Source organism: Pelodiscus sinensis, chromosome 2, assembly GCF_052426305.1.
Source record: "Pelodiscus sinensis isolate ZL-2025 chromosome 2, ASM5242630v1, whole genome shotgun sequence".
In the NCBI taxonomy this organism is placed as follows: Eukaryota; Metazoa; Chordata; order Testudines; family Trionychidae; genus Pelodiscus; species Pelodiscus sinensis.
Window position 1 is genome coordinate 148,963,183 of NC_143053.1, and position 24,003 is coordinate 148,987,185.

The 24,003-nt window shown below is 43.4% G+C and overlaps 2 protein-coding genes across 3 annotated transcripts in view; both read left to right on the forward strand.

Annotated features, from left to right (window-relative positions):
• GLIPR2 (GLI pathogenesis related 2) overlaps positions 1-2,640 on the forward strand; it is a 44,629-nt gene extending 41,989 nt beyond the window's left edge. The window contains exon 5 of the mRNA XM_006113037.5: positions 605-2,640. Within this exon, the coding sequence (XP_006113099.1) occupies positions 605-765 (161 nt within the window). The 3' untranslated portion in view covers positions 766-2,640. The remainder of the gene's footprint in view (positions 1-604) is intronic.
• Positions 2,641-8,009: 5,369 nt separating this feature from the next.
• TEX10 (testis expressed 10) overlaps positions 8,010-24,003 on the forward strand; it is a 132,114-nt gene continuing 116,120 nt past the window's right edge. Inside the window, exons 1-3 of one of the 2 annotated variants that reach the window (XM_075921592.2) lie at positions 8,010-8,167; positions 12,432-12,620; positions 14,438-15,144. In XM_075921592.2, coding sequence (XP_075777707.2) covers positions 12,441-12,620; positions 14,438-15,144 — 887 coding nt within the window. In that variant the 5' untranslated portion in view covers positions 8,010-8,167; positions 12,432-12,440. Of the gene's footprint in view, positions 8,249-12,431; positions 12,621-14,437; positions 15,145-24,003 lie in introns of both variants that reach the window. The other variant, XM_089776476.1, reaches the window with a different exon arrangement.

The window sequence follows — 24,003 nt, forward strand, 5'->3', positions numbered from 1 at the left end:
CAATTGTTTTTGGAATTGGCAGCAAACAGAGAGAAATTTCATAGTGTTTCATGGGAAAATTTCACTTATCTCCATCTGTAACTGTGCCTAGAGGGAACAGTTGGTAGAGTAGGATTTGAGAGACAGCTACTCTACAACTGGCTAAAAAAACCCCAGGAAATTAGTGCTACACTAATTAACTATTCTGTTTACAATGGAAACACAACAGGAAGGATCAGAACACTGAAGCAAGTGAGGAATAGTCAGTGGTAATATGGTTGATTTGTCAGCCAGATTGTTGGGAGAAAGGGGGCTTGGACATGGTACAATGTGGCCTGTGTACTTGATGTTCATAAAGGCATGGTTGTTTTCATTGATCTGTTTCCATGTATTTGGGTTTTGGAACAGAACAAGGAGTCCTCATGAGTGCAGTGGAGAACCATATCAACTATCTTTCTAAAGACAAAATATTAGATTATCTGCATATTATTTTTCATCCCCTAGGCTTGTTATCCTGTCAGAGAAAGAAACTAAGTTAGTTTGGTATGACTTGTGTTTGCTCAAACACTAGAAAGAATTTTTCAGATTTATTGTTCAAAGTTAATGTGTTTTTTTGACTTCATAGGTCACTTTACAGCAATGGTTTGGAAGGACACAAAGAAGATGGGAGTTGGAAAAGCCTCAGCAAATGATGGCTCCACATTTGTAGTGGCCAGATACGATCCACCTGGAAATGTAGTAAATCCAGGTTTCTATGAAAAAAATGTTCTTCCTCCAAAGAAATAATAAAAAGGTTTTTGTCAGTTAATAAAAAAATTACTTGTGGACTGAAGATATCTTCAAAATTAAATAAAATCAAGTGATATTCCATGTTTGATACTACCAGTCACTACAAGGCAATAACAGTGCTACTTGAATGAGTCTGTACAGTACATCTATAGAGCTTCTGAGATGTACATATGCCATCTCCAAAATTTTTATTATGCCAAACATAAAATCATAGAAGATTTGGGTTGGAAGAGACCTCAAGAAGTCATCTAGTCCAAACCTGTTCTCTATGCGGGGCCAACCCCAATTAAATCATCCTAACCAGGGTTTTGTCATGTAAAGGGCAAGAATTTATGTGGATTTTTAATATTTTGTGTAAACTGTGTGTGGCTTTTTTTTTCATGTAAACAAGTTTGTAACTCTTAAACTAAAAATACCACCTTGTAATTATCAGTCACTGCATTCTAGTTTTCCAATATTTTTTAATCCGTACATGTTATTGTTTTAGGATCCAATCCTGCAGTCTTGACACATTCAATACTCCCTTAGACTTCAGTAGGAAATAACATATAGTAAGGGCAGTGGGACCAGATCCATAAATGTGTGTCAAGAGAAAAATCTTTTTAATGCCATCCAAAATACGACAGGTAAAAAAACCACACAAAGCAATCAACTCTGCAATTAATGTCTGATACAAAAGTTGCCAATGATGTTTATATTCAATTGGCGGATTTTAAATAGTAGCTAAAATACATTTTCAAACTGACTATATTTCCAATTCAAATTCTCCCTTAAATTTACAGTACTTATGTTGCTTTATCATAATGTACCTCAAATTGGAGATTAGTATTAAGTGCACATGTCCTGTTGGTTTCAGTACAAAAAGAACCCCAACGTGTCCCCCTTTTTTCTCTAGCTTCTTGCACTGTCTCTCTCTGACTCACTAAATGTAGCCAGCAAGTTGCCATTTTAGGCCTGATCTAAGGAACTACTAGTTGACTTATCAAAATGTGCTAAACTCTCTTCAAGCCTGTACGTGGGGATGGTGTGTGTGCGAGAGGTGTAAAAGCACACCCCATGGGCTCCCAAGTAAGCATGTTCCGGCTGAACAGGGGAAGGCAGGAGCAGTGCACTGCCCAAGCCTCTGTCCCCCATGCTCTGGTCACCTGGGGGAAGGCTGGGGCTGATTTCCCTGCTTACTTAGGGCAGGTCAAAGGGAGTGCATTCACACCCTGTGGTCCACATTTACAAAAAAAGCACCCTTCCCCCCCCCCCCCCCCACAGAAATTCCTGCATACGGGCCTGCTTTTAGATATCTATTGCCTGACCTTATGCAGGACACTGCCTAGTGGCCTCATGAGCCCATGCAGATATAATTCTTAGTACTGGGGCCCCAGAAGAAGAACTTCACTGAAGCATCTTAGATTTTGCAGTTTTTTTAATGAACTAATTTTTGCTTCTAAATGAATATCAGGTATAGGCATTGTACTAGAAGATCAGTAATGTTCCAGAATCTTATTCTGTTATCTCCTAGCAAACTCCTGTGGTGTGGCATTGGGTATAAATGATGCAACTTTGGTCTGCAGATTTTGAGTTTGCACCTTGAAATAATAATAAAATAATAGTTTCCTATGCAGGATGGATGTATTTAAACCACTCAATGTATTCATGTTGTGTATGACTGTGCTTCGTAAGTATTCCTTTTGACTTCAGTGAGATTCTGTGGGTCTGAATTTGGCCCACAGAGAATACCAGTATTGAAAGGCTTTTTGCTTATACAATTGTGGTGTATGACAATGTTATGGCTTAGTTATGTAGTACTGCATTTTACATTACTTTTTCTGTAACCCATGAATTTTACACTGAAAATGAAAATAAATATTTTCTTACAAATTACGTGTAGGTAATTTAGACTAGTAGTTTCAGTCAATTACTTCAGTCTGTATTAACTAATCCAGAAGCTCTATTTGCAGAATGTTTCAGAATGAATATTATTATAACTTTTGCAATGCAGAGCACAGGAATAGTATGTGTTTTGATCCAGTAAAGAAAGAAGTGTGGGGTGAACTCCCACCCAACAAGCTGTAAATTATACACATTACAAGTATGGCATACCCTGTATATAAGGTTTGAATTAACACGTGCTCCCAAATGAGTGCAAGGTGGCACACACATCAGAAGCAGGCATTACAATGTTTTCATCTATTTATTTATTTTAATATCATACATTGGCCCTGAGTTTGGCAAATTTTTACATACAGTGTTTGTAAGTTGCAGACTTTGTGTCCAAGAACTCAGTCTGAGAAATGCTTGAACCAAGCAACTCTAACAAGGCTAATATCTGTACAACACACTATCCTCTCGAGAGGTGAAAATGGAACAACTGTAACAAAATGTTTAGACAAAACTGAGAATTTGAAAAACTAACTTTATTACTTTGCATAAATAAATGCGTGTTATTTTTGCTGATAGCCTGAGAGTAGTTTGTAGTGTCTCTTGAAAAGGGGACTAAATCTGGGAAAACATGGCCACCTATAGATATGTTTGCGTGAATTATTATGCATCCTAGGCTAGTAAACAACTGTCTAGTGAACTTTGTCTGCCTACTAACAATTTCTTAAATATCATGGAGAACTGGGGGATAAGTACAAGGATAATGGAGAAGATCAAAACGTAGTAGTGATCTTAAAAAAATATAGTGACAAGCCGTTGATCTCTAAATGGCTGTTCAGAAATAGCAGTCTGTCACAGCTTATGTATGCAAAACAGACTCACATTTGAAAAACACATAAAGACATCCACACACGAACTTTAGAGCACAGTCACAGTAAGCCAGTTTCATGTTTACAAAGCAAGTTCTTAGACATGGCTATCAGTTAAGAAATGCCAATTTAGTTCTCAGTGCCCCAAGCATAAGACCGGGAATGACGACACAAGGGCTACATCTACACTGCCTCTTTTTTGCAATGCAAATGAAGCGCTCATTAGCATTTGTTGCATTGTCATTGCATATTCTCTGCTGATGCTTTTTGCGGAAGAGGTTTTTGCACAAAAACAAGCAGTGTAGACAGGTCCGTTTTGCACAAAAAATATGCATTTGCAGAGAATATGCAAATGAAGCACAAGAAGTTGCTAATGAGTGCTTCATTTGCATACTCTGCCAGCAAAAGAGGCAGTGTAGACGTAGCCAAGGATTGTGGACTTAATGTACTTTGTCCACACCCTAAATCCTGGTTCAGGTTTGATTCCATTGAGAATGGAAGCATCATTGGTGAGTTTCTCCCAAAAATAATTGGAGCAATGTATAGCTCTATGACTGAACCCAGGTAGTTGAGGTCAGCTTACATAATGTAAAAACTGGGCAAACCCTCCCCACCTTCTCTTAGTGAGAAACTGACTGCGGTATTGAGAGCATGGGAACAATAGTTAGATGCTGTACTAAAGAAGAGTTGTGTTTAAAATGCTTCTTTCTCTGGCACTATACCTCAAGTTTTGCTGCTATTTTTGTTTTTCGGCCCTGGTCAGTTTCCTTTTTTTTTTTTTTTAGAACATAAGAATGGCCATACTGGGTCAGACCAAAGGTCCATCTAGCCCAGTATCCTGTCTACCGACAGTGGCCAGCACCAGGTGCCCCAGAGAGGGTGGACCGAAGACAATGTTCAAGCGATTTGTCTCCTGCCATCCCTCTCTAGCCTCTGACAGACAGAGGCCAAGGACACCATTTTATCCCCTGGCTAATAGCCTTTTATGGACCTAACCTCCATGAAATTATCTAGCTTCTCTTTAAACTCTATTATAGTCCTAGCCTTCACAGCCTCCTCTGGCAAGGAGTTCCACAGGTTGACTACACGCTGTGTGAACAATAACTTTCTTTTATTAGTTTTAAACCTGCTACCCATTAATTTCATTTGGTGTCCTCTAGTTCTTCTATTTAGGAAACTAATAAATAACTTTTCTTTATCGGCCCTCTCCACGCCACTCATGATTTTATAGACCTCTATCATATCCCCCCTCAGTCTCCTCTTTTCTAAACTGAAAAGTCCCAGTCGCTTTAACCTCTCCTCATATGCAATCCGTTCCAAACCCCTAATCATTTTAGTTGCCCTTTTCTGGACCCTTTCCAAGGCCAAAATATCTTTTTTGAGGTGAGGAGACCACATCTGTACACAGTATTCAAGATGTGGGCATACCATAGTTTTATACAGGGGCAGTAAGGTATTCTGGGTCTTATTTTCTATCCCTTTCCTAATAATTCCTAGCATCCTATTTGCCTTTTTGACCGCTGCTGCACACTGCATGGAAGTTTTCAGAGAACTGTCCACGATAACTCCAAGATTTCTTTCCTGATTTGTCATAGCCAAATTAGCCCCCATCATACTGTACGTATAGTTGGGGTTATTTTTCCCGATGTGGATTACTTTACACTTATCCACATTAAATTTCATTTGCTATTTTGTTGCCCAATCACTCAGTTTGGTGAGATCTTCTTGGAGTCCCTCACAGTCTGCTTCTGTCTTGACTATCCTTCTTTCGCTCAAGAAGTTTTGCTGCTATGGGGGTGGGGGAATGTGAGGATTTGAGGGTTTCTCAAAAATCAAAAAGGGGGCATGATGCTGAAAAGTTTGGGAACCACTGTTCTACAACATCTAGAAAATGTAAATCATCGCTGTCCATGTAAAGTCACACACTGTGGAGCTGTCGTTGTCACATTGTAATTAGAGCCTAGTTTGTAATATGATGTAGAGCACTGAAACTATGCACACTTCCAGCACTGACTGCCAGTTCATCAAAATCATTTTTATCAACTGCACCAATTTGGAAATTAGCCAGCACAGTTCGGTAGAGCAAACTGAGATATTTCTGAACTGATTTCAGGAATTGTTCTGTTAGCTGATACTTGGCTTGTCAGAGATGAGTAATCCGTCCATCATGTCTGAAATTAGAACCACACACTTCAAGTACATCCCAAGCTTTCATTTCTGTCATGTTTGGCATCATTAGAGTTTCAAGATTTTAAATATTTTTAGCTTCTGTACAAATCTTCATTTACTACCAGACATTGTAAAACCAATTATGTAGAAATACCTGGCATTTTCATTTTAAATAGAAATCATGTTCTCTATAGAACAATCTGGAATGTGGCAGAATGAAATGGGAACAGCTTATACCTGATCTCTTGATTAACAGAGAAACAATTGCTTTTATATTTTGCTTGTATAAACTAGGGCTCCTCCCTCACCCAGAGACTCTGACAAGGACAAAACTATGAATAAGATGACAGCTTGAGGGCCTTTCAACCTTGAGGGCATGGTGGGACACGGGGGTCTATGGTGTCTGGCTTCCCCCCCTGCCTTTGTGAAAAGAACCCATGCCAGTGAGGGGAGAGGAGAAGAGAAGAACCAATCAGAAAGAATCACAGAATCATAGGGTTGGAAGAGACCTCAAGAGCATGAGTTGGTGCAGCTGGGGTTGAGGGAGGCAGGCCCCCAGTCTCCCCTACTGCTCCATCACCTCTGGTGAGACCCCAGCACCCATGGGAGGGCAGGAGGTGGGGCAATGTGTCTAGCACACCACCCATTAGGGGAGGAGACGGGGCAATGTGCTAAGCACATCCCAGCTTGCCTGGAGCACCGGGGAGGGGCAGAGAAGCGGGGCAGTATGCCGAGTGCATCCCAGCCTCCTCGGAGAATAGATGTCTGGTGGCTTAGGTGCTGCGCGGAAGCAGGTTCAGTTGGGCATTTCTGTGGAACCCGGGGTCAGCTGTGGTGGCATTTCAAAGGGGCAGCACTGCATAGTCGATCTTGGGCTGTGTGCAGTGTTGCCCCTTTGAAACTCTGCCACAGAATTTCAAAGTGGACGCACTGCATGGAGCTCAGTGTGGTGCTGCCGTTTTGAAGTACCCCCTCTTCCTGCCCCCTCTATCTGATAGAGGCAACAAGGGGAGGGAGAAGGGACTAGGGCAGTGGTCCCCAATGCCGCGCCCGCCGACAACCTGGGCCGGCCCCGCGCCCGGCGCACTGGAGACGCCGGCCCCAGGCGCACAACACGCACCGGCGCCTGGTGTGTGGTGCTCGGGCGGCCCCAGCCCTGGGGCACGAGGGTGCGCGGCGCCGGTGCCAGCCCCAGGCGTGCAGCTCGGGTGGCGGCGCCAGCACTGGGCCCACAGCACAAGGCGCTCGGGCGGCTCCAGCCCTGGGGCACATGCCGGTGTCGGGTGCAAGGGCATCCCCGCCCCTGGCGTGCCCCAGGATGTGCGGCCCCGCCCCCGGGCTCCCGGCGCATGCGTGGCCCCACCCCCTGGCGCGTGAGTGGCCCCGCCCCTGGGAGCCTCTATAGGTTGGGGACCACTGGACTAGTGGATTCAACTATCCAATGAGCATTTGGTTATTGGATAGTCGACTAATCCTTAATGTCCTTACTCCAGAGCTCTCTTTGGCCATGAGAGCCCCCTTGCTCCGTGAATGGGCAGGGGATGGAGGAGGATAGGAGCCAAGGAAACAGTGTGGGCAAACAGCAGCCAAAGAAACTCCAGGACCAGCAGTCTGCATGCCCCTCAGCGCACGCCGAAGCTGACAAGCTGGGACTGTACTTTGGAGTTGGCTTAGAAAAAGGTCAGTCACTTTTTACCATTTTGTTCTCGTTTTTTAATATGTCATCTCTAATGCTTTAACCATTCAAAAGCTATTTGAGTGGTGGGAAGAGTTTACTTAGGCTGGCAAAAATGGATCATTTGGGAGTCCCTGAAATGTTAATAGATAGAAAAGGGTTGGGAAGCACTGCTCTAATGTTAGCTACCCCCCAGCGGACATGAAGCAGAGGCTGGTACTGTTGCACCTCCTTCAGCCTGTGCCTGGCGGGGGCCCCGCTGGCAGCTATATGTGCCTGCGGGCCACATGCTCCGGCCTTTACAGAACTGTAAGGCAAAGCCCGCTGAGCCACCGCCACAGTCTGTGCTCCCGCCCGGCTGGCGAGAGGCCGAAGCAGGACGCTGGGGAGCAGGGCAGAGCGGCTTCTCTGGCACGCTCGCTTTGCGCGATCTGGGACAGCAGCAGGCGCACGAGCCCCGTAGTAGCCGCCGGGCCGGGCACGCGCAGGAGACTCTCGCGCCGCCACGCAGCCTGAGCCCGGCAGGGGGCGCTGCAGAGCAGGCAGCGAGCGGGCCTGTCGCTGGGTGGGGCCAAGATGCGCCTGCCTCGCCCCTTCACGTGCGCGGAGTGGGACGGATTGGCCTGTGCGCGCGCACTATGAAGCGCTGCCCTGCCCGGCCCCGCCCCTCCGAGTGGGAGGCCGCTCTTCCCTCCCAGCTCCTCTCTATGGTGGCAGGTTCTAGTTCCGGCCGCCCACTCCCGTTAGTCACGTGGGCGGCGGTTTCCGGCGGGGGACCCGCGGTAGCTCGGGAGTGGGGGGTCGAGGACGGTCGGTGAGTGAAGTCCGCGCGCGCTCGCGCCCTCCCCCGCCACGCGGGGCGAAGCCGCGAATCAGCCCCGCCCCGCCCCTCCCGGTGGGTCCCGTTCAGGGCAAACGGGGATTTGTTTCCTCCACCCCCCGAGTCCCGCCCCTTCTTGCCGCGTGCTGCCGTGGGCGGTTACACGGCCCCGCGCGCCCTTTGTCTGGCCCTGCGCGCGAGCCCCGCCCCCCCAAGCGCATGAGTTGGTGCAGCTGGGGTTGAGGGAGGCAGGCCCCTGCCCCGGGAGCGTGGAGTCGCGTCCTCCTGCTGGGGCGCGGCAGGGACCCCTCCCCCCCCGGGCAACTGAGTCCGCGCCGGGAACCCGCCTGTGCGGGCGCGTCGTGAGTCCCGTCGGGAAGGTGCCCGGAGCAGAAACCGCAACTGCCCGTCCCGGGACAGCTGGCAGGCTTGCGCTGCGCTTTGAAGCATCTTGTTCCCCCACGCTCCGCAGCACCTGTGTGGCCACGCTACCCGCCAGCTGAGTGCTTCAAAAAAGCCGGGCTGGCTTACTCACCAGGAACAGTCCCTAGACTTCAGACCCAGAGCACAGAGCCAGCTCAATTACCTGCACGCGATAGGAATAAGAATAAAGCAATGCGTATTTCATCTGGTCCTGCTCTCATTCTTTTCCTATTGCAGCAAGTGCTCTGCAGTACCCAGGAGTTTCTGTTGCCGTGTAAACTGCTGCTCTATATCTGGTTGTCTGGTCCTGGCTTTTTAGAGTGTGTTCAGATATTATTTGGCTATGCTGTGAACATTTTCTTGATCAGTGCAATCATCTTAAGGGAAATAACGATTTTTTAACAGTTTGTAGCTCTACTAAAGCCTGGTTGAAATTCCATGGGCTGAAGAAAAGACACTTCTTTATGCTGTCTCCTTTCTCTGTGCCAAATTTTAAAGGTCTATTTAGAACAACGAAGGTGTTCATTTCTCAGAAAAAAGTCCAAAGAATCATTTGTAACAGAAAAGACTAAGTGCCTAAATATAAGGCTTGCTATTAAATCCCCTGTAATATAGTTTTGAACTTAATGTATGCTATTTAACTATTTTTAATTTTTCAACTTGACCCTTGTAGGTCATCACGAAATTTTAAGGTGACTAGTAATATCCTGGGATGAGCAAACTGAGTTGCAGAAGTTGCAGCTGAGGATGTTTGACAATGTCCATGGTTGGGGTGGCATATATAGGATTGGGTTAAGTAGATCACCTGAGATGATTACCTCTCGTCCAAGGCGTGTTGGAAATACAAATTTCTACACTTCCTGTCTAGGGATGTTAAAATGGTTAACTGTTAAGCATACTGGTAAGCCTATCAGTTAAATGGCCTCCACCAATGCCTTTAGGTGGTGGGGCAGCTGGACTGGAGCACTCCTGGCTTCATAGGGGCTGGCGGACTAGATTGCCGGACCAGAGTTGGGATCCCACTGCTACGGCAGGGTTGATCAGCTGGCTGGGCACTCAACCCACAGTTAAAACGGTTAAACAAATAACCCTATTCCTGTCGTGTTGCTCAGAAAACTGTATTAGCAGAAGTGAATTTAACCAGTGCTTGCCATTACTTCTGCAGCAGAAGTACTTGTTTACCTTTTCATTGGATAAACTTTCATCAGATAAGTATATGCCAGTAACATCTACTTTTCTAAAATTGATATAATTCAAGGACTTTTTAATGCACAGTTAAAAATCACAATTGGCCAAGTTACACATTGCTGTGGAAGCTTTTCTTTTATGATTTTTAATTTACAACCTTATTGTTGCATTCCTATCCATTTATTTGCCTAGTTTTCTTTTAAAAGTAGGTCTGGGGATGATCTTTACAAATATGTACTTCCATGTGGCATAGATACATTTCAGGGAAACTGTGGGTTGGCCTTTAACTGCACCAGTAATAAGTGTGCACTTCAAATGGCCCCAGTTTATTGGGGATTCTTTCACAGTGTTCATGAGACTTGCTCTCCAGTTAGGGTAAAGAGATTCCAAATAGGGGTGTAAAAGTGTATGCATGTAAACGGTTAACCCAGGCGTGGGCAATAATTTTTAATGGGGGACCACTCCAAGATTTTGGCAAGTGGTTCTACTAAGGGAGTTTGGGGTCTGGGACAGAGGTTGGATGTAAAAGGAAGCTTGGGGTAGGAGACTGGAGTGTAGGAGGAGCCGTAGCGTCTGAGCGGGAGGTTGGGTGAAGGAGGGGGGTTGTGATCTGGGACAGAGGCTTGGGGTGCAGAGTCCAGAAAGGAGTATAGGTGCAGGAGAGGATTCTGGTCTGAGGGAGGGGCTCTAGGCAGGTGTGCGGGGTCTGGAAGGGATTTATGCCCTCGGTGAAGGGGGTGCAGAGAGTTTGGATGATGACTTGGAGCAGGGGAATGGGGTGCAGGGCAGGGAGGGGGCATGCGTGCCAGAAGAATTCTGGCCTGGGGGAAGGGTGTAGGAGAGGGTGCAGGATCTGGGAGGGAGTTGTGACCTGGGGAATAGGGGTACAGAGAGTTTGAGTGGTGGCCTGGGACAGGTAGTTGGGGATGTAGGTGCCAGAGGCAGGCTCTGGCTGGGAGGCACTTACCTAGGCAGCTCCCAGTCAGCAGCCCTTCATTAACCTGAAGGCTGCAGTCTCATGCTGCTCCAGGGTCCAGTGGCCAGGCATGATTTCTGTGGGCTAAATTCCTCCTCCCATACATTACTAGGTAAAAAATACTTGTTATTTTAAAGTTAATAAATTGCCTTACAAATAGCTGGCTACAGTTAGTGCTGTATTAATTATTGTCCTACATCCCTTCAACTGCTGTGGCCCAAGGAACAGCTGGGTAGAGGCAAGAAATTTAAACTTTATATGTGTGATGGGTGGATGTGTCAGGGGCTTGAGTGCTCAGAAACTGAGTGTCTCCAAAAGCAGTGGGTAGAAATACCCAGCTGCTGGCTCCAGGGTCAGGAATGCACATTTCAACATGAGTAAATGGGAGTCTGATAACTCAGAAAATAAACACTTAGGCTGTGTCTAGACTGGCCAGTTTTTCCGGAAAATCAGCTGCTTTTCCGGAAAAATTTGCCAGCTGTCTACACTGGCCGCTTGAATTTCTGCAAAAGCACCGACTTCCTACTGTAAGAAATCAGTGCTTCTTGCGGAAATACTATTCTGCGCCCGTTCAGGCAAAAGTCCCTTATGCGCAAAGCTTTTGCGCAAAAGGGCCAGTGTAGACAGCTCAGATTTGTTTTCCGCAAAAAGGCCCCAATCGCGAAAATGGTGATCGGGGCTTTTTTGCGGAAAAGCGCATCTAGATTGGCACGGGTGCTTTTCCGCAAAAGCACTTTTTGCGGAAAAGCGTCCGTGCCAATCTAGACGCTCTGTTCCGAAAATGCTTTAACGGAAAACTTTTCTGTTAAAAGCATTTCCGGAAAATCATGCCAATCTAGACGCAGCCTGATATTATAGAAAATTATTTAAAACAAAACCTTTAGAAGCTGAGTCAATGAGACTTTAGTCGCATTTTAATAGTCTTGCTAGTGCTGCCACCTGGGATTTCTTCTGTTTTTATTGCCTGGAAATGATTTTTTTTCTGAGGAAAAAGTAGTTTTCAATTTTGGGGGCTTCTCATGCGAGGGAAGCAAGGGAAATCAGGGTTCAAGGAATCCAAAAAGCAAGGAACTTCCTTGATTTTGACATGCAGTACACATTTTTTTATTATCCCAACATCTGCATTTTGTATATTTGAAGAGCTCCTTATAATATTGGCATTACAATTCAAGAATTCACCATCTTTATTTCTCTGATAAAGTCCACGTGACTACCCCAGCCCTGTCAGTCCTATATCCACAAAGCTGTCACTCATTCATGCATGCTGCAGTTTGATTTTTTTTTTCCTGGATGCATTTTGCTGTGATGAGGATTAAGAGCCCACTACCTATCCTGTGCTGTCATTAATGTTTTTTTACAAGAAAACACTGTTCTTATTTTTGGTTGTGTGCATACAGGAGCACTGTAAAATAGCATGTGACCGCTTAAAAGCAATTATCATAATGAATATGCATATAACTCAATCTCCATAACAAATATGCAAATAAGTCAGTGCCCGTCCACCAAAAAGTTTTTGGATGAATTTGCTGGTCTGCTCTCTAAAAAAGGTTGGGAACCACTGCTTTAAAGAGCAGTAAATTATTCCAGAAGCCAGATCTTGAGAAGAATAAACATTGTTTTGCCTTATTTGATTGTGCAGTGTTTAATAATATTTTAAACGCCTTTCTGTAGAGATTCAAAATGACTAAGAAGAGGAAACACCAAGAGGATTTCCAAAAGGTGAAGCTAAAAGTTGGAAAAAAGAAGCCTAGACTAGAAAATGCAACTGATACAAACTTCAAAACAAAGGCAATACTTCTTCCTGAACAGCTTAAAGAGGATGGAATACTTCCAACAAACAATAGAAAACTTAACATAAAGGTATGGTAGGGTAAAAATTTCAGCAGTGATTGTAATATATATAGCTCATTAGATAATTGATTATGATTTTTTAAAGTTGTGTTTGAACTCTATTCCATTGACCTTGAACAGATGCTTAGAGCTCTGGAAAACCATGGATATCCATGGGTATCCACATCCACAGATGTGAATTGCTGATATCGGTGGATCATTTGTATCCATGTGTGACTCTACAAATGCGGAACTATGGAGTTTTGTGCAGCTTAGGTAGTGGCTTGGGTCTTTGGATGAGCTATTAACTTAAGGCAGAGCCCGAATTTAATTGTTGTTTGAGAAGTTTAAATCAAGGCATTTATTTTAAAGTCTTGGTGTTACATTGTTGGTTTGTCCAGAGGCATATGTTTTAAAACTTAGTCTCCTAAAGCTATATTTAACTTTAGCTTCCTTTTTTTTGAAAATGTTCTTAATTATACATCTGCTTGCTATTCCCTAAGTTCATCTGTCAAAGTCTCTAGGGAACTGTACCTGTACTCCTCCTCCCTGATCTACCAAGGCCACCTGCTTTTGTCTTCAAGCTCCTCAAATGTCACCTCTCTTGGGTAAAGATCTGCCACTTCCTCTCAATAGGGGTTTTTCCAGGCTGCAATATTTCCTGCCCTACAGTGTGATATCTCTAGTAATCCAGACCACCTAAGCAGGACAGACTATGCATATTGCTTTTTCTCCAAAGGCTATGAACTGCTTTAATTAACAGCAATACAAGCTATCACATGTAGATATGTACCTCATTCTAAGCAAGTACCTTTACACTTATTGTGAAAGCATTACAGAGAGAGCATTAAAATGATAAAAGAACCTACACCTCTGCTACAAAGTTTACTGGCGTCATTCCAACTCCAACCTTGGGTTCTGGTATGTGTCAATCATTCCAAACACACAACTGGATTTTATCCTTGCTTACAAGTCCATAATTGTATCAGATTCAGAATCAGAACTATTTTTGAGTAGTCAGTCTTTCTTTTGAACAGCTTAGGCTTATGATCTTGATCTCAAGTAACAGGTGATCAGCAGACAAAATCCAATCTTCAGGGCATAACTTCAATAGACTGGGTTTTTGCATAACTGGAGCTGGGGAGTTTGCATTGACCTCTCACTAGGTAATCATCAGGAAGACCAGTTAACTTTTTCTTTTCCAAAAATCCATTTTTGTGTGACGCATTATTCAATATAGTCCTTAAACCAGTATAGTCCAACTTCCTCATTTGTCATCTTTCCATCTTCTAGAGGTGGCATACAATTCAGGCCACAATAATTCATTAATGATTCATTTAAAATATTGAATCTCAAAAATTCTTAGACTTAATTCAGTATATTTTCCAAAGTATACTGCAGAAAATTACTGAAGCTTTCACACCATCTTCCTTTCCTTAACTCTAGCCCTTCCACTTGAGATGCGGAGCCACCTTCAAGGAAATAAGTCTGCTGGGTATGCCTTAAAAGCAGCTGTGCATTCATAGTTGGCAAACTCCAGCTCTTGAGTCTTGTTTGCCATTATTAATTTGGCAGGCATTCAGAGGGTATGATTATAAAGGTCATATAAATACCTAAATAGCGAACTATGAAATTGTTACATTAGGAAGGGGGTGACTTGTTTTCGCCTATATTTTAAAACAAAGCATTTTTGGATCTTAAATTATTAAGCACGTGTTAGAAATGATACAGTCCATTAAAGCAGTTTCTATACCTAATAAGCATTTTAAGAACAGCTTAATACTAAAGAATGTAGCTGTTTAAAGATTTTGTAGGAATAACTAATATGTGTATCTCTTTTGTTGTAGGATTTGCTTTCACAAATGCACCACTATAGTGCTGGGGTTAAGCAAAGTGCTCTTCTTGGACTCAAAGAACTGCTGTCCCAGTATCCATTTATAATTGATGCACACCTTTCAAATATACTAAGTGAGGTGGCGGCTGTGTTTACAGACAAGGATTCTGGTGTCAGAGTAGCAGCAATCCGGCTCCTTCAATTCTTGGCTCCAAAAATCCGAGCGGAACAGATTGCTCCATTTTTTCCTTTAGTAAGTGCCCATCTCTCCAGTGCCATGACTCACATCAGTGAAGGAATTCAGGAGGATTCTTTGAAGGTCTTGGACATCTTGTTGGAGGAGTACCCAGTCCTCCTTACTAATCGCTGTAGTATATTGCTGAAGAATTTTGTAGAGCTTATTTCTCACCAGCAGTTATCAAAAAACCTGAAAAGTAGAGAGAAAATATCTTGGATGCTGTCTGTTAATCCTAACCGAAGAGTAACTTCACAGCAGTGGAGGCTAAATGTACTGGTCAGATTCAAGAAGTTTCTCCAAGCATTAGTAGGTGGCTCTAGTGGGTTAGAAGATGAAGAAGGGATCCAGGAGCAAAAGAACTCTCAGTCTGTGAGGAACTCCATATGTATAAGCTGGAAGGAGCATGCTAGTAATCAGCAGCACATCCAACTGTATGAAAATGGTGGGTCACAACCAAGGTTCAATTCATCATTCAGATTAAGGTGAGAAAAATGTTACTTGTGTGAGTTGCATTCAGTCAATTCTATATTTACAACTAAGCTAATATGAAACTGTTGTATGTTGTTGCTGAGACATAAATGTTCATTTTTATCTTAGGACTCTAGCAAAATTTATATTAGATCATTTACTGAGAGGTTATTTTACCACCACAATTTGATCACATTATGGAATATGAAAATATAGAAATATTGAGGCAACGATAACCATACGCTGTCTGTTGTGACTCTGTGTTGTTCCTCTTTAACTACAAGTAAAATGGTAGTTTACACAACATCTAACAATTTTTCTGTACCGGTTATCCTTCCAGTACATACTCCGTGCAGCAGGAGGACCTTAGCATTGTTTTTTATGATGGAGTGCTGCATATAACTGTAGAGTGAGAAGGCAAATCTCTATTTAGTACTAGAATTTAGAAGTACTGCCACAGAGAGCATCTCATATTTTATTGATGTGCATATTCTAATGTGATTTAGAAACATTAATTTCAAGACATGTGATGAACACTTTTTTAACTGAGGAATTTTGAAGGAATTAGAAGTTAACCTGTCCTGACTCTATCTTTGATCTACTTCCTTGAAAAATACACTGTACTTTCTTCTCCAACTTCTAATTTCTTTGGTTGAACATAACATCTTTCATGCTGTTCACTTTACTTCATAAATATTATCTAGCTGTCTGAGGTGTACAACTATAAACCTATTTGGTATAATAATGCAGGTCACCTATTTTGAGGTTACACATAAAATTGTCAGTGCACACATGCTTTTCATCAGATTACCAATTTTCTAGATCACATAGATAAAATGTGACTTCTTGAAATATGATTCCTTTAACTGACAAACATTTCTATTTCTTATTAGTAAGCATACATTAAAAAGTTTTTCACTTTCATCGTTAATTTTTAACAGAATAAATACTAAGAAATTGACTTAATTTTACATTTATGGGGGGAAAAAAAGCCACAAGTATATTTCTATTCCTCTTCCCTCATGACTCTCAATGTGCCAGACCAGGGTTGGGCAAATATCGGCCCATAGGCCAGATCCAGTATGCCAAGGTTAGTCCCTGGCAGGCTTCCACCTCTAAGTTTACCTGTGCCTATGCAGTCGCTGCTCTCACTGGCTGCGGATTGCTGTTTGCAGCCAATGGAAGTGGCAGGAAGCAGTGCCTATGTCTGTGCTGCTTCCCACTTCTGTAATTGGCTGTGAATGGTGATCTGTGAGAGCTGTGATCACATGATACCTGCTGAGACTCAGGAACACATAGTGACTGCGGCCTGCCAGGCCACTGCCTTTTTTGTTGTTTTTTTGTTTTTTTTAAAAACTGTCCACCTCTGTGCTAGACAAAAAGCTTTGCTTCATTTTGTTCTTGTGCCTGTAAGACGATTTGTATCCACACAAAAATGTCATCCTAGGCATTTTATATGCATTGTAGAATTCATAGACTGAACTGCCTGAGATCAGTACTGCTTCTTATCTCTTAGGTAGCAACTTTCATTCATAAATCTCAAAGCAGTTTATAAAGGAGGCAAAAAGTATTATCCCCATCTCCTGGAGTGGATAATGCTAAACTAAGGTGTCCAAAGTCATTTACCAGGCCGATGACAGAGCTGGGAAGACAACCTAGGTCTCCTGACTCCTAATGCAGTGCTCTTTCTGTTGTATATCTGACTGAACTACAAGAGTGCATAATATGACTTCCTTCCCAAGTGCAAATTCAAAGGAACAGCTATCATGACTGGGTCAACTGAAGAAGTGGGCTGTGCCCACGAAAGCTCATGATACCATCTACATGTTTTGTTAATCTTTAAAGTGCTACCATACTATTTGTTGTTTAAGTTTATCCTAGATTATTTGGTCTTCTCATCTCCATTACTACGTTTTACCTGTCAGTGACTGTTCTGTGCTTCTAATCTAGGGGCAAATCAACAGGAAGCACCTTACTTGCACTGAGCGCTAGGAAGTATACGACTTTAATGATAGCATGTAGTGTACTGCTAGGATCCACTTCTGAGAGATACCAAGTAAAAGAGTTCAGGAATCTTCTTGGCTTCCAATAAAATCTTCTTCAGTGAAAGCTTTAGATCTGTAAGATGGGCTGAGACAATGAAAAGTCCCTGCGTGGGTAATAGACTGCAAATCAAATCACATGGAGTCAGAACTAACAGGTTTACACCAACACGTGTGAGAAGCTTGCCAGGTTATGCACTGAAAGCTGTCCATGCGCTGTGAAAGCTGAAGATGCGTCATAACAAAGACTGAGCAGATATTTGTACATGTGCCAGCTGAGTTAGTTGCCCTTTTCATGAACTGGGTTTCAATAAGGGATCCAGAGAGCCATTTGTGATTATAGCTAACTGCCAAGAGCCTGATAATGAGCAAGCATGAGCCAGCAGATTATCAAGAGGGAGTGTTACCAGAATCTAAAGATTGTCTGACAAAGGCAAGTCATGGCAACAAAGTCGTTATTGGGAAAAGAAGGGCCTTCCTGACAGTGATTGTATTGGTCGTTGTTTTACTATGTGCAAAGACGGGATGAAGGAGATCTGGGGACTGAAATAAAAAGGACTCCGTCCAACTTGTCTTACTCGCTACAGCCATGATAGTTAAGAGTGCAAGTTACCCCTATGAATGTGAACAAGTATGCAGTTAACTGATAAATGCTTATCTGTTAACGTGCATGGTTACATGCAGGCCCTTCAGCCCCTGCGCTGCTGCCTCTGTATCCCCAGCCCCTCGCCCCAACGCATAAATGTGTAACTGTTGAAATTTTCAGTGGTTACACATTTATGTGAATAAACAAATTTTAACATCCCTAGTTACCACTAGTAAAGGCAGAAGTAGTCTGGTTACCGGAGATCAAAAATAGATGACTGGACATTAATTTTCAACCAGGGGTCCAGGACTCCTGGGGGGGCTGTGAGTGTATTTTAGGGCGCCACCAAGCAGAGCTAACTGGGGCTCAGGGCAGAAAGCCAAAGTCCTACCATGCAGGGCTGAAACCACATCCTGAGCAATTAATTTTTGCGGAGCCCCAGGCAGTTGCCCTCCCTGTTAATCCCTAGCACTGGTGTTGGCTTTTATGTGCAGAAAAACAGTTGTGGCACAGAGAGACTGTGGAGTTTTTATAGCATGTTGAGGTGACCTCTAAAGGAAAAAGGTTGAGAACCCCTCAACTAAAGTATAGATCCTCTCTCCTTGGCCATTTTTTTTGCCTGCCGAAAATATTACATTAACCTGGAGACTCTTAATCTCTTCATCCCCAATTCCATCTCTTAGCTCTACAGTCAGTTCAGCCTCTCCCTGCCACTGCTGCCAGGATAGAAGTGACTAATGGGAGGGAAGATAAATGCTTGGGATTCCAGTGGCACCTGCTCTTCATGGCAGTCCCCAAATGGAAAACATAAATGTTTAACACACAAACGATACTAAAGACTTCCAGAATGCTACATCTTTTACTCCTGGAGGAATTCTGTACCAAAAAAATAAGTTATCTGCATAATATTTTAAAATTCTGCATATTTTGTTTCTTAAAATAATGTAATATAATCAAACCGATTTCAGTTATTTTAATAACATTTAAACTGTAATAAAATGGATGGAGAATGAGATTGGGGAGTAGGGATGTAAAATTTTGATTATTTTATTAATAGAATAGTTGATGCAATTTGCATAAACTATTTAATTAGTCGATAAGGATGCTTCCGCCTTGGAAGTGTAGCAACAGGCAAAAGTGCTGCAGTGAGCACGGGGCCAGCAGGGGACTCAGGTAGTTCCCTGCTAGCCCTGTGCTCCCTGTGGTGTTTCAAAGCGGCAGTGCTGCATGGAGCCTGGGGTCAGTCCCCTGCTGATCCTGGGCGCCACGTGGTGCTGCCACTTTTACAACACCGTGTGAAGCCCAGGCTAGCTAGGGACTCCCGGCTGGCTCTGGGCTGCACGCAGCATTTCAAAGTGGCAGCGCCATGTGGAGCCCAAGGTCTAGCCCCAGGCTCCACGCAGCGCTGCTGCTTTGAAGGATCCCTCCTTGCCCCCCCACTCCTCTTTGTTGCCTCTTTCTGATAGACTAACCAATAAGCATTTGCTTATTGGATAGTCGATTAGTCGTTTGCATCCCTGTTGGGGAGCATTGGAGAAAATCCTCAAACTCTCTCCATCTAACAGTTGTGATGTAGTGCTGGTTGCTATGCTGGGCAGTGGGCTGTGGGTGACCTCCACTGGCGGCTATTTGTAGCGCAGCCTAGCAGGACAGTGGATGAGTCACTAGGTAAGGGTCTCACAACCTGTCTGACCAGTTGCCTCCCAGGGAGTCAGAAAAAGGGAGAAGGGCAGAGACCAACCCCTGGCTGTGGGGGAGGGCTGGAGGAGAGTTTTTAGTTTCTGTCTGGTATCATGGAGGAAGCAGCCTAAGCAAGGGGTTGGGATTTAGGGGCCCAGTCTCGCCCCTCTCAAGGGGGGCTGAGGCATCCTAGGCCTGCCCTGTAACCAGATTACATCTAGGCTGTGCTGTATCCTGGAGAAGCAATAAACTTCCTCTATATTCTACTGGCTGGTGGAGTCTGTTCATGACATTACGGGGGTGCAGGAGTCAGGGGAACCCCGATGTGCCGCCACAACAGTATTGACCTTTTGCTTCTAATTATTAGTCAACAAATATGTGTAGCTATATGCTCAATGATGCATCGTAGGCAGCTGAAGTGCAAATGGGGGTTGGGGACTTAAACTCATAATTTTTTCTGACTTTTCAGGCCTGAATGCGGGGTGTGTGCGAAGGGTGCAAAAGTGCTCACCATGATCCCCAAAGTAAGCATGCTCCAGCCAGCCAGAGGAAGGCAGGAGCAGGTGTGCTGACTGAGCCTCCCTTCTCCATGTTCTGGCCAGCCGGGATAAGATTGGGGCTGATTTCTCGGCTTACTTGAGGGATCATAGGGGTTGCATTCACATTCTTGCAGTACACATTTACCAAAAAAAGCACCCCTCTTTCCCCTCCGAAATTCCTGTGTGCAGGCCTGCTTTTGACCATCCCCAGAAAAGTCAGTAATATACAATTCACGAACTGCATTTTGACAGGGGAAAAAATTCAAAAATTAAGCCATATCTAATCACTAAATTACCACAAGCATTTATAAGGCCATACTGTCTTTTAAAATAAAAGTCTCCTTTATACCACTCTGACAATGTAAAGTAGCCTTAAAATTTTTAAACCAAGTTTATACTCATGGGGGAATTCTCGAAGAACAATGGGAACAATTCACTAAACAGGCAGGTGCTACATTGTGCTCTGTCTAAGGGGACAGAACCTGCCCCACACCTATCTCCTCAGAAACACCCCATAGCCCTGCCCCTCCATGCTGAGTGTGCTGCAAGTAAAGTAAGTTTGTGGCTTATTGATATAATACATTTATTATCAACTAGAGGAATGTACACTGACAGTGTAAATACATTTGCAAGATGTTTTAATCTTTTGCTTTTCTGATAGCAGACAACAGTGAAAACTCTCATCTGGCTAAACTTAGAGCTTTCTGGACAGCTTTTTTATCAAAGCTCTCCCTGTAACTTGCAGACAGGATGTAGTGTGTATGGGGAAGAGGAGAAGGGGTGGCGGTCATATTAATTGCTGCAATATCTGGTGGAATTTGCTGTTTTTACTTAAAACTTTCAAACCTCCAAACTGAGTGCATTACATACCCAGTTAACATACCCTATAACTGGAGTGTTAATTTATTTTAAAATCTGTCATAATAGACCCATGTTTGTTTCCTATCTCTCCTTCCCAAGTGCTTCAGGCAAGAATTAAGCTTTTAACTAAAAAAAATAAGGCATACCTTGTCTTAGTGATTTCTGAGTATTAATATCAAATGTGCAAAGCCCTATCTGTATACCGTTTATCTTTATTCCAAAATTAGAACGTTTGGACAGTCCAAAGCCACAACTTAATGTTCAAATTTGCCTTTTTCTGATTCTTCACTAGGTTTTGCTGATGCTTGTGAAGTAGTAATTGCACTGGGTGTCAGAATTGATTGGAATATCTTCTCTGCCTTCTGGACTTTTAAGACATCACTTTGTCCCACCACATTAATTTTTTAGCAGGTCAAGAGCAGAAAAATAAAATCCCTTGACATCTTGAACAAGGCAATGTCAAAGGGTGGGATCTTTGAACTGCAGTTGGAGCTAAAGAGGAAAAGTAAGTTGCAGCTGATTCAGTAAGAGGAGAGAATGAAGCTGAAAAGGAAGTTGAAGGAGAAGAGATTGCTGGTGAAGACTGAGAAATTGAGGAGGACCAGACAAGAGAATAAATAGAGCGTTAGATGTACATCAGGTGGATAGAGATGGAAAGCTAAACCTAACTCATTTGCAAATCATAAGGCTTCTGTATTGCCATTGGCTATAATCGCCAAGGAGAGAGACATACATCATTTTGTTGAGTTCAAACAGTTTTATACACTTCAAGTGACTTCCCTTTTGCCATTTACAGTTTGCGAATGGTCTTCCTTTGACCCTGTCTCTCCAACTACACTTTCTTTACTCTCTCCCTGCTCAGCTTTCATTGTCCTCTTACTGATGTTACACCACACATCAGTTTTATGTACATCAGTAGAATCTTTTTTTTCCCCCTTGAGCTCCATCTTAATTTCTTGTTGTATTTACTGATTAAATAGTCTCCATTTTGTTAGAAATTATTTGAATGCTTAATAGTGACATGGAACAGAAATGCTTGGTAAATACAGCCTTTCTCCGAGTTACGAACGAGTTACGGCCCAAACACTTGGCCATAACTCGAGCTATTCGTAACTCGGACCCCATTGAGTTACATGTGACCACGCTGTTCGTAAGCGTGGGTTGCGTTCGTAACTCAGGGACCGCCTTTACGACCGCTCCATGGGAGCTTTGGTCGTAAGTGCGAACGGTCATAACTCGGCCGTTTGCAACTCGAGGAGCGGCTGTAGTGCTTTTACCACTCAGTCCCTTTGCATCCAGTGTGATGTAGCTACTACTTTGTACAAATTCAATAAGCTGAATTGTTACAGTAACAATTTTTCCAGGCCACCTTGGCATTAAAATACATTAAAAGCACTATATAGAAGCAAAGTGATTAATGATTTCCCTGATGTGAAACACTTACGGCTCGCATATTATATAGCAAAGTATATTACAGTAGTCGCATGTCAAGCTTACACACTACCCTAATTTTTGTGCACTGCAGCTTTTGTTGACAGTGAAGGTCTATTAGATCCATTTTTGTCACTGAAGTTGCACATATTGGTTGAGCATATCCTGAATGGTACTAGTTTTATTTTAAATGGCAATTAGGCTGCACTCCTGCCCAGAAGCGTTTAGAACAGCGGTCTCCAACCTTTTTACACCCAAGATCACTTTTTAAGTCTCAGAACAGGTGAAGATCTACCGCCCCGCCCCTTCCTTGAAGCCCCACCCTCTCTATTCTCCTGTCCATCACTTGCTATCCCCAGCCCTTATACACTCCGTTAAACAGTTTATTTTTAAATTATGCAATTTATAAAATTAAAATCACATGTTTATAGTTATGAAATAAATGTTCTGTTTTTAATTCATGCTATTTAAATGTCAAATGAAGCATTTACAGTTATACATTTTGTTCTCTGCTATTTTGTAAATCTAAAATCAAGTATTGATAATTATATATTTTTTCTTCCAATAACAAAGTCTCAGTGTGACACCTGTGACTGAGCAGTATCTGCCAGTGTCTTGAAGTCTAGGTTGTAGTCTGAGGTTGCTAGTCCATCAGATGGGCATCTGTGATCCTGCGCTCAGCCTGGGAAGCTTGCTCCAGCACAGCTGGAGCTAGACGCAGCCTCCCTGGGCTGAGCACAGGGCAGCCGGGCTGGAGGAAAGAGAAGTGGCTGCCCGGCTAGCTGGGCATAGCGCTCAGTCAGGGTGCACCAAGCTCCACGTGGGCAGGCGCAGAGGAGAAGCCGCCTATCAGCTGGAGCATGGGGCAGCCTCTTTCAGCAGAAAGCCACAGTCAGCTTGCTGGGGTGTTTCAGCCCTCCCAGCTCCCACCATTCCTTGCAGCTACTCACCTGTGTTGTTGCTTGGTGAGTAGCTGCTCCTCAAATGAGGAAAAATAATGTAAATGTACTGTGCAGCGCGCAGTTCAGAGAGGGCTCAAGATCTACTCTTAGAGCCCCTGAGATCTACCGGTAGATCGCGATCTACTGGTTGGTGACCATGGATTTAGAAGCTGAGTACAATATCTCTTTGTGCTTTTACAGTTTATTCCCTCTTACTTTCACAGATGTTGTGAAAACTCAGGCTAGTAAATAAGTGGATGTGTTTAGTTAGTGTTGTCTTTACAGTTTCATTTCGTGGGAACCTTGAGGAGCTTTCTTGCAGATTTTGCAAGGGCACATTGATCTACCATTAAGTGCTTGGTGATGTAATTAAAGCAAATTCGGTCTCCATAATATGAGTAAAATTCAACAAACCACTGGGGACTAGCCTTTGCAGAGAAATTGTAAAGTGATATTTCTCATTGAAGAGTAGGTATACCAGCCAATTATTGGCATTCCAGTGTCTCATCACTGCAAAATATCCATCTTATAACTTTAGCCTACTGTTTGGTTAAGGCTTAGTTCCAGAAACTAGAAACATGGACCTTAATATGAGGTGGCCTGCTGTTAGAGTTGCTCTTGGTGTGCCAGGTACCTATATACCTAGCTTATTTATTATAATCTAAAGGTTATAGAATAATGAATTTCACTAGGGATGTAAGCAACTAATCGACTAGTCAACTATTCGATAAGCAAAAGCTTATCGGATAGTTGACACACAGGCGCTCTCCCCTTCTCCCCCACCCCTGCTGCC